Source organism: Nematolebias whitei, chromosome 1 (assembly GCF_014905685.2).
Source record: "Nematolebias whitei isolate Nwh7 chromosome 1, NemWhi1, whole genome shotgun sequence".
NCBI lineage: Eukaryota > Metazoa > Chordata > Actinopteri > Cyprinodontiformes > Rivulidae > Nematolebias > Nematolebias whitei.
This window is the reverse complement of record NC_056498.1, coordinates 25,398,598-25,409,133: the sequence shown is the minus strand read 5'-3', so window position 1 is coordinate 25,409,133 and position 10,536 is coordinate 25,398,598. Positions and strand designations below refer to the sequence as shown.

At 40.1% G+C, this 10,536-nt stretch overlaps 1 protein-coding gene across 1 annotated transcript in view; it reads left to right on the top strand.

Moving 5' to 3' along the window:
* LOC119420863 (receptor-type tyrosine-protein phosphatase S) overlaps positions 1 to 10,536 on the top strand; it is a 167,108-nt gene that overhangs the window by 97,023 nt on the left and 59,549 nt on the right. The window contains exons 3-4 of the mRNA XM_037688615.1: positions 3,638 to 3,783; positions 5,659 to 5,800. Coding sequence (XP_037544543.1) covers positions 3,638 to 3,783; positions 5,659 to 5,800 — 288 coding nt within the window. The remainder of the gene's footprint in view (positions 1 to 3,637; positions 3,784 to 5,658; positions 5,801 to 10,536) is intronic.

The window sequence follows — 10,536 nt, the reverse complement described above, 5'->3', positions numbered from 1 at the left end:
CCAGGGTTGGGAACCCCTGCAAAGTGGATGTCTGTCACTATAAAACAGCACCAATCTTAAAAGTTTTACAGTATACTAGTTTATGAAACACAAGTTTATAATTTTTCAGAGTATCACCAATTTTGCATTACACAACTATTTGCATAAAATTATGTGGCTAATTGCAGGTGAAACTAGCAGCAGCAGCTAGCTGTAACACTTCTGAAGAAGGCTGAGGCACTTACCTCTAACAGAAATATATTCTTTCTGCTAAAATAACTTTGTAAAATGAAATACTGATGACAGTATAAAAGTGTATAAATTAACATTCACATCAACTGCTTAGACACTTTTTCATTGATGTTTTGTAAAGACGCCAACTAGCTGTTAGCTTGTCAGTGGTTTAAACTCAGTTTTTCCAAGCTAAGGTCATTCAAAGAGCTATTTTCAACAGACAAGATATTTATTAATTGTTCACAATTTTTCCACAGAACGCCACTTTAAAGCATCTGAACTATTTATCTAAGGGTTAGATTAATTTCAAACCACCATGTTTGTTTTTACACGCTCATTAAAAAAAAACATTGCAACTTACAGGAAACGTCCGAACATGTAGGCATCCAACAGTTTCCACAACTCTGACGACGTGGCCGTTGTAAAGAGCGTTACAGGCTTTGATGCCTGATTATTAGCATGGCGTTCATCAGTGGGGCTGCTCGAAACTCTTCTCTGTAGCAATGAATGAACAAGGTTATGTAAATGACCTCCAGGGAGTCCAGGCGCAGACCCTCGTCGCTAACCTTTCGGCTCGTGAAAGGCTTTACACTTCTCATTTGTTTGCTGGTGACGGCTTAACACTGGATTAAGTTTCCTAGTCAGAGTATTAATTATTTTACATTAGCGTTACCTCTCCGAGGAGACGTGCACGTGCAGCTCAAGAGTGAACTGATTTTTTTTTTTTTAGCTTAAACTCATTTTGCAAAACAAAGAAAGCACGCCTACGTTCATAATGACACCGTGTTAATACCAGACCATGTTAAAGACGTGTTCAACTGGAAATGATTGCAGTCATACACAAGGCAAATGTAATTTTATACTTCCTCGACATTGTTTAAACATTTTTAGTATGCAGTAGGTGCCATTTTGTAAGACAATCGGTGGAAAAATAACAATCTAGGTTCTGCACCAAGGTTTGTCTCTGGTGTACGGGTTCGCACAATGTTTGTTCACCGAGCGTATCTTATTGTTTGCTGTCATGGTTCTGGTCACGGCGTTGTTCGGACAAAAACCCAAGGTTTCAATCAGCCTCTATCTACCCGAAGCCGCGCGAGGACTCGTCCAAAATTGATGTTTGTCAGCGGCAGAACTAAAATGAGTGTATGATGGCGATATCAGCAGCCATGTCTTTGAAAACACCATTACCTCCATGTCACGCCTCAGTCACTCCCCATTGTGTGATGACTCCCCCGCCGCCCCCCCCACCCCGTCCCTCTCACCTCCGAGCTGATCTCCCGTACATGCCGTAGAAGTCTATTACAGCCAGCGTAGGGAACCATAATGGATGGCCCCAGAGCAAAAGCAGCCCCAATAGCATATCAATTACCCATCAGCACCTTCCTGGTTGGATGGGAGTGCTTATCCCCTGTCCCCCACTCACCCCCCCCCTCCAGCCCAGTCAATGAGATAATGTGAATATGCAGATATTATTTTGTGTAATGCGCAAATTGTATCAACTTTGCTGCCCACCTGTGGGATCTTCCAGCTGGTAAATGAGAGAAAGGCTTAGAGAAATATTTGTTTTGAGGAGTTTTTTGATGGGGGGGGGGGGTTTGATGTCCGTGAGCTCTCAAGGCAGCAGTGCGTCACAAGGAAATCAAGTGATTTCAAAGACTCATTTGTGCAGTGGAAGCCCAGCTGCTTGTCTGTTTATCTGCCTGCTGGCCACACATCTCGTGTCACCTCTTCACGATTCCCGCAGGTTAATTTGTCCCTCGGTCACAGTGCTGCCTCCACTGCTACTGGGCAATCAGTCTGGGAGGGGTGGGAAACTGGTTGGCACATAGACTGGCACGAGGACGTGCACAATGACACGTCCTCACACATACAGATGATTCAGCTGTGTGGCCTCTAACGGCCTGTTGAAGTGACTGATAAATGACAGTCACTTTGCAGGTTGGGGGGGGGGGGGACAGATGGAGCCGCACCTCCCACTGAGGCTGGCACTTCAGAGGGGAGTGTTTGGGAAAGGGGGTGAGGTGTGGGGTCCCTTACTCAACGCTTTTGACATTTTCCGTGGTTGAAATTAAAAGAACTTTGATCGTCACAACAAAGCTAGAATATAAAATATCCACAAAAATCAAACTCTCATCCAGGAGACACGAGCGTCTTTGATTACTAATCACTTTCATGTGCTTTGATTTTTCTGGGCCTGTAATAGAGCTGCCATCTCGTGTGTAGAAACTGATTGTCCCGAAGGCATACAGAGAAGAAGCAAAAATCTCTACTGAAGAAAATTAAAAGTAAAATGACAAATGTTTATTTGCAAAGAAAAGTCTAAAAATAAAGCAGAACTTTGAAAAATCTGAGCAAATACAAAAGATACAAAGCTGTAAAACAACCGGAGAACATGCGTCATCCACGGTGACACAAGCCAAACGCCGTTTCACTTTTCTAATGTCTTTGTTTCTTTCCATACAGTAAAGGTCCACAATCACAATTAAAGCTGTTTAAGGAATGTATGAAATGTTTTATTTAAAATGAACTACTGTTCCTAACTCCTACAACTGCTCAGATGTGATCACTTTCCCAAAATAAGTTCAAGTTGCGCTTGAGATGTCCATTTCCTGTCCTGGTGTACTATTTGTAAAGACTGAGGAAGGAGCTGCAGGTATGACTCTGACATGTTAGGTAGTCACAGAACTGAAATAGTTGGTATGTGTCAAAGTAAAGCAAGTATCTGACTGGGCTGCAGTTGTTGGCAACAGATTACAAGCAGCTTTCAAGGTGGAGTTAACAAAATAATTGCTGAAGGTCATGTTCTCTCCGTGCATACGTGGGTTTTCTCCGGGTACTCCGGTTTCCTCCCACAGTCCAAAAACATGCATGTTAGGCTGATTGGTAACTCTAAATTGTCCCTAGGTGTGAGTGAGAGAGTGAATGGTTGTTTGTCTCGTTTGTCTCTGTGTCCCTGTGATGGACTTGCGACCCGTCCAGGGTGTACCCCGCCCCTCGCACAGTGATTGCTGGACATGGGCACCAGTGACCCCCGTGACCCAAAATGGAATAAACGGGTAAAGATGATGGATGGATGGATGGATGGATGGATGGATGGAACAACTCAAGTGCAATTTACTTTCAGTAGCTTATATTAAAACCTGAGTTTTTGGTTTGTTTGACCATATTCATCCTTATTGACCCTTATTGCTTCATGGATAATTCATATTTAGAAATTATTTTCAGCAACAAAATACATTTACATCCATTTGGTTTGCATTTCTACTGTATTTGCACAATAGGTTTTTTTGTTTTGTTTCGGTGCCAATGAAAAGCCTCTTGCTAAAACCTGCAACCGTGTTACTTCAGTGTGTCTGCAGTGCGTTCTATGATAAGTGTAACGTTTTTAGTTTACCTTTTTGTTTTCTGTTTGTTTTTTTTTCAGCACCACCAAAGTTTTTAAGAACCCCCACTGACCAAACGGGCTTGCAAGGAGGCGTAGCGTCCTTCGTCTGCCAAGCCACGGGAGACCCACGGCCCAAGATTGTGTGGAACAAGAAGGGGAAGAAAGTCAGCAACCAGAGATTTGAGGTATTAGGTCTATTGTTCTGATGTAAAATGCTCGACAAAATGGGAATGGTTCAACACTGCTTTTGGCTCCGCTCGCACGCAACAATCCATTGCACCAAGACCTGTTGGCTTGCTTCTCGCCCCCAACATGCCACCACGCATTAGCGAGCTCTAATAATCATGCTGACCAGGCCTTTAAACTTGCATGACTTTTAATTTTTTTAAAAAGCACAAAAGATCCAGTGACAAATTTGTAATTGAATAAATTTCAGTGAGAAAGCATTTGGACTGAGGGGAAACCAAAGTGTGGTGTGACCCAGATCCATACATTAGCATCACGCCACATTTACGATTTTCATGCAAAAGGAAAGGGGACTTTCTTGACAAAAGATCCTTTTGCTTTGTGGCATCTTTATCTTAATGCATGTCTTACTCGTCTTATTTTGGCTGAAGCTTTGATTTCTGGTCAGCTTTAATCTGCACTTGGGCTCAGTACCATCGCCACATCATCGCAGAGCACTGATAAGATTCCTATTAATTTCTGTGTCAGTCCTTGGGACTATCGGGGTGTCAACTCCTCCCCCCTCCCACACCGACCCGCTCCAGTTGCCATGTTTGTTAGCTTCCGCAAAGCAGCAATGCCTTAATGGAGCTCAGGGACCTCTTCCCACCTCTTTTTCACATCTCTTGCCCAAAGAAATCTAATCTTATCAGAGTTCATGGCGTTTGCATCGCATGTTGAGATGAATGCTAACACATTAGTTTTCATTCATCTGTCGCCCCACGGGGTTCACTGGCTGCCGCAATTCTGCACCCATTCAATCATGCACTGCCACCCCATCTTCTAACAAAAACCCATTTCCTTTTGGAAGCCCCACAACTTCCTTTCTAATTTGCTCTTTGGCTCGAGCTAAGAAAGGAGGCTGTTGTCACCATCACCTGCTGACACCTTGAGTGCCAACACTGCTTTAGCTTGGCTAACGAAATGTTAGTGTTTTGTTAACTAACACATGCTCAGATATATTGTGTTCTTTAAAATGTTTGAAGGCCTCTGTGCGTTTGTGCGAATGTGTGTGCGTGAGAGAGCGAGAGAGAGAGATTGATCAGGCCTATTTTTTTTATTCAAACCTACCTCTATGCTTAAAAGAGATTGAGTTATGACAGATCTTTCTAAAATCAGTGAGTATACAACACGTAGCATGCAACGATAGCTGAACAAGCTACAACAAACACCTGTTTGTGAGCATTTTATGTTTCGTCCGTTCAAAACAGTCGGTCCTGTCTTTCGTACCACTATACTCACCTCATGGTACAAGTGTCTCTGTAACCGACTATCAAAGCCACCTTTAACTGTTTGTGCTCGTTTTCTGTCCCATTGACACAATCAAGTGCGATGCACTTTTCTTCAGGGGACTACATGTTAACTTTAAGAGTGGGAAACCTTGAAACTTAAATGTTCACCCTGCAAGCCAAAGATCTGATCAAAAAGTTTCCTGAGGAGCATCACCTTCCCCTTTCTTAAAGTTAGTCAGCCACATTTGTTAATTTATGAACTAATGCACAAAGCTACAGTTACTGAAAAGAGGCACATCTGAACACAATGTTTAGCTCTATCGAATTTGCTTAGTACCCACGGCTTTTCTGCAATTTAATTTATCACAGATCTATAAAAGAAGTTCAGTTCACAAACAATAAATTGACATAAAGGTACACAAAGTCACTAGTGTTCAGTGTAAGGTAGGAATAGCTTTTGTTTGTCTTAGGAAGCACATTTTGTCAGTCACCATCAGTGTTGTCGTTTTGTCTTTATTCTTCTTTTTTTTTTCTGTGGAAGGTCCCGAACCGATTGTGAACAAAAAAATCTCCTTTAACATATCCTGTTTCTCGCACCTGCAGGTAATTGAGTTCGATGACGGCTCTGGTTCAGTGCTAAGAATTCAGCCTTTGCGCACGCCCCGAGACGAAGCCATATATGAATGCGTCGCCTCCAACGGTGTTGGAGAGACGAGCGCTACCACCAGGCTGACTGTTTTACGTGGTAGGTCCTTCTCAACAACTCCCTAAAGCTCCTCTAAAAATGTTACAATACTGTGCAAAAGTCTTAAATTACTCCTCACTGTTTTAACCATTCTATTTTGCTTCCAATGAGCCAGACTTTTATAATTTAAGATACTTTGAAAGAAAGTTCTCAAATATTTGAAAACTTTAGGTTTTTCTTTTTTCTTTTTTTTTTTTTTTTTTACTGCTTTTCAACTTGTTTTCAGTCCATTACCTGACCTACCTGACAGTTTTCAAAAACACTACTTAACGTCCTGACTAAACTATTGAAATGAACCAGCGGTGTGTTGACCCACAAAAGACAACAAAAAACTATTTTAAATGGTCTCTTTAGCTAGTAACTAGCTAAAATGCTAGCTAGCTAGTTATAAATGTTACATTCTTTGTCCAGCATTTAAGCCATCTTTAACAATATCTATTAATTTTGTTACGAACAGACTTTCACACAATTTGTTAGCTAGTAATTAGTAAGTTAACTAAGTTAGCTATTAGGCAACTAGTAATTTATAATAGTTAGAAGCAGGTAACAAATTTTGTTTCTATTCTTCTAACCAAATTTATAAAATTTAAGAGAACCAGTTTTGTGCATATAAAACAGCTTATCAAAGACCTCATCATACATTGGCTCCTTAGGTAGTAAGTAGCTGAAATGCTAGCTTGATAGTTACAAATGTAACATCCTTTTTTGGCATCTGAGCCAGCCTTGACACTAGTCGGTGTTTCCCCTACCAGTAGTCCCTCGATACTTCGCGGTTCGACTTTCGCGGACTCACACTTTCGCCAGTTTTCAACGTAAGAGTCTACACGACAAATGATTGGCGATGGGGAAAGACAAGCCCCGCCCCTGCCCCTCCTTTCTCTTTCTGAGGCTGGCTGTCTGCTCTGCTGTGACAGACAGCCTCAGAAAGAGAAAGGAGGGGTGGGGTGGAGCCTGTTTTTCTCCGTCACTACTGCTCAGGGAGCAGGGATGAACAGATCAGATGAACAGAGAGTGGCTGAGTTACTCAGATGGACCCCTCCCCCCTCTTTTCTCTTTCTGAGGCAGCAGACAGCAGAGACACACAACAGGCGGGTGTGCAACAGACAGCCTCTGAAAAAGAAAGGTGTTACGTAACCCCCACGATAAGTGAGGGACTACTATATTCAACAGAACCAAGTGCCCCGCCTACCAAATCCCCCACCCCCCACGCAGCTCCGCCAATTCTGGATCGGGAGCGGAGATTAGCAGCTCAACTCGGACTCCAAGCTGCGACAACCGCGCACAGTACAAACAGATTGCTCAAACATAGCTACTAGGTAGTCAGTAAGCTAGTAATTTACAATAGTTGTAAATTTTTGTTAAAAATTAAATTCAAATTCGGTTCAATTAAAAAAAAAACTTTATTAATTCCAGAAGGAAATTAAATGTTGTAACTCATTGTATTGGTTGTTTCCATTCCTTTAACCAAATTTCTTAAATTCAAGACAGACCCTAAATCAGTTTTGTGTCTACATTTTAAACATCTAGTAAAAATACTAGCTAGCTAATTACTAGCTGTTGATAATGTTAGTAGCGACCTGTCATACAATTTGTTCCCTCAAACTGTTAGCTAGCAACTAACAAAGTACTAGCTATGTACAACTAGCTTTTTTCAAGCTAGTAGCATTGATAGTTAGCAGCCTGTCACAATGATGAAATTTACTACTGTTGTATAAAAAATAAAAGCCATGACAAATGCCCAAATAACTAAAAAAATAAGTAGTATTTCAGCAGCAATTAAGTGATTATTAGCTGAAAACTTGGCATATGATTAATTGTAAAATGATCCATCTCTCAGGTTCTGTGTCAAGTCTTTACAGGACTATTATCTGTTACGTAAACACACAACTGTTAGTTATTGTTTATGTACTGCAGGCCTGGCACTTCTTGTTCTCTCCTCCTCATTTTTAAGCAGACACTACACAACATGCAGCACGGCTGAGTAAAAATACTGGACAGAAAAATTATCAAAAAATAGAAAAAGTCCAAAGATTAACTTAAAAAGACCATTAGAAAGCCAAAAAAGATACTAATCTAGATGACTAAAAGATGACAAAAAAAGTCTGGGTCCTTGAGAACAAAGTATAAAGAAATGAAGGGTGTTTTAAAAGTTTTGCACAGTACTAGAGACACGATGCACTCAGAACTAACACAGGTAAGGTCTGGTAATTTCTGTCCTCTCTTTTGTCCTTTTTTATTTGTCATTGTCAACTATTTTCAACTGTGGTTCCGCTCACGTTGTGCATTCTGACTTGATAAGATTTAGTCCATTAGCTGTTTAGCCAAGTAGGTTTTCTTTCTAAGTGACTTAAATCATTTGCATACAGATTTCTGACACAATAATTAAGATGCCAGTTAAATTATGCAAATAGCCATCCTTTCCCTAGCCTGCTGCGGTTTAATGAAAAAGCTCAGCAATCATTTTCAAATCAGTCATTTTCCATCTCTGCTTAGATATTTATTTGACCGTGCAGACTGTTTATTGTTTCTAGGTATGTTTCAGTGGCAGGTTGATGCAGTTGGTAATTTGAAGAGGTCGGTGGCTGTTAAAAAGGTTTGTCTCTTCACAAACGGGCAGGAAAAAGGTCAGGAACCGTGTTTACTTCCAGTGAGCAGCCAGGGCAGAAGTCAGGTGGCAAACATCAAGCTGGATGATGGCGTCTCTTTTACAAAGAGCAAGCATTTATCTTGATTGCACACAACAATTCCTTTCAAAGGCAAATTTGTGGTGACCCCGAGCTCAAAAGACTGCGTAATATCTCTCTAAAACATGACTTGTTTGGCCGCGAATGGAGAAAATGGCCTTAGAATTTGTTTTAGGGGGAAAAAAAAAAAAAAAAAAAAAAACAGCTTGAATGAGGTGCGCTCCATTATGCTTCACAATTACACAACACAGCAGATTGAAAGGGGTGCCTCCGTCCTATAGAGGAAAAAGCTGGCTCTGCGGTCTCTGAAGCCCCGTCCCTTGCTGCTTATCTCTGCAAAGAGCCACCAAAAGGCCCTGCGCACCGTCTCCAGAGGCCGATTGAAAGAGAAAGGTGGCACGCTCACATGCAGCTCTCCTGTTTGCTCTGTGTGTGTAGAAGCGTGTGCCGGTGTGTACGTCCTCTTACTCTCATGCAATACTGCGCACAATCCCCCCCCCCTTTCATTCTCGCTCCGTCTCTATCCCTGTTCCCCCCCTCTCCTTCACACATACACACTCGCACAGCTGCAGATAGCTGAGGGACGGATAGAAGCTGCTCTTGCCGGCTTCACGGCCTAGCATTAGCATGTTTATTACTATTTCCATTTTGCTCTTCTGCTCTCTCTCTCTTTTCCCATCAGAGTATTGAGGGTGAGGAGAGACCTATCGGCTTCCAAAAAATAGAAAACTAGAACCAAGCTTCTTTTCTTTTTTTCTCCGCTGCTGTTGTGAAAACATGAAGTTGTGCTCCATCACGTTCCCTCCCACGTAAACAAAGCACCGACGCTGTGCAGGATTCAACAAACAATCGCAGTTTTTATGTAAACGAGGGCTAATTTTACTAATGTTTATCATCTGCTTTCAGGAATCCTGACTGAGCAAAGTGTCAGGAGGTAAAATATTCAATAAAAAATGTGTTAACACACAACAAGGCTGTTAATGTAACGAGTCACAGCTCGACAACAAAACAGAAATGAAATGCTTTTTAAAAGAAATGCACTGATTATAGTTTTCATGCCGATTTAGATTTTTGTCAATCAGTTTTCTGCCAATTGCGATTTTTGTCCACTCTGAATTATATTTAAAAACTATTATTGTCCGTATGCACAATATTATTTTTAAAATTTCTGGGTCATTTATTAAATTTGACATGTTTTGTAATAAAACAGTTAAAAACTACGATGTCAGCTAAAACATTAAAAACAAAATGTCAAATATTGCTATTGTCATTAACAGTAAGTAGTCAGAGGTCAACAGTGGGGGGTAAAAATCAACATTTACCAGTAGAGATGCACCTGTTGTAGTTTTTTTAGGCCAGTTTCTAATTTTTGCACAGCTCTTGCCTGTTGATTCTGATTTTAGCCAATGTACATTTTCTCTTCAAGAGCTATAATTGTTGGCATACCAAAACATTTTATTTCATTTTTATTTCTTGCTCAGTTAATACATATTTGTGTTCATAATAAAACATATAAATAAAATTGGTATGGCATGTTTTAAGAGATAATTTGCACCATTGTTATAACAGTAGTTAGAGCTCAACAAAGGGCTAAAACACATTGATCAATAGGAATACACTTATTGCTTATTCAAGGCTGATTCCAACTTTTATTTATTTTTGTATTTATTTTATTTATTTATTTTGGGGGGGTTGCTTTTGTCATTTTTTGATCAGTTGATTTGATTTTGGCAAATTTAGATTTTATTAAAATAACTACATTTAACAGCATGAATTTACATTTAATTTCTAGTTGATTGAATAGATATGTGTGTATTTATAATCAAATTGTAAAGACAAAAAATCAGCTATGACACTAAAAAAATAACCAATATTAAAATGTATAGTTATCATTAATACCAGTAACATCTTGATTTTAAAAATATATACATATATTAAATATATTATCCATTGGTAATTATTAAAGATGCACTAATTATGGTTCTCTAAGTCAATTCCAATTTTTTTTAACCTTTTTTTCATATCTATTTTTTTAGCATTCTTAAGAATTAT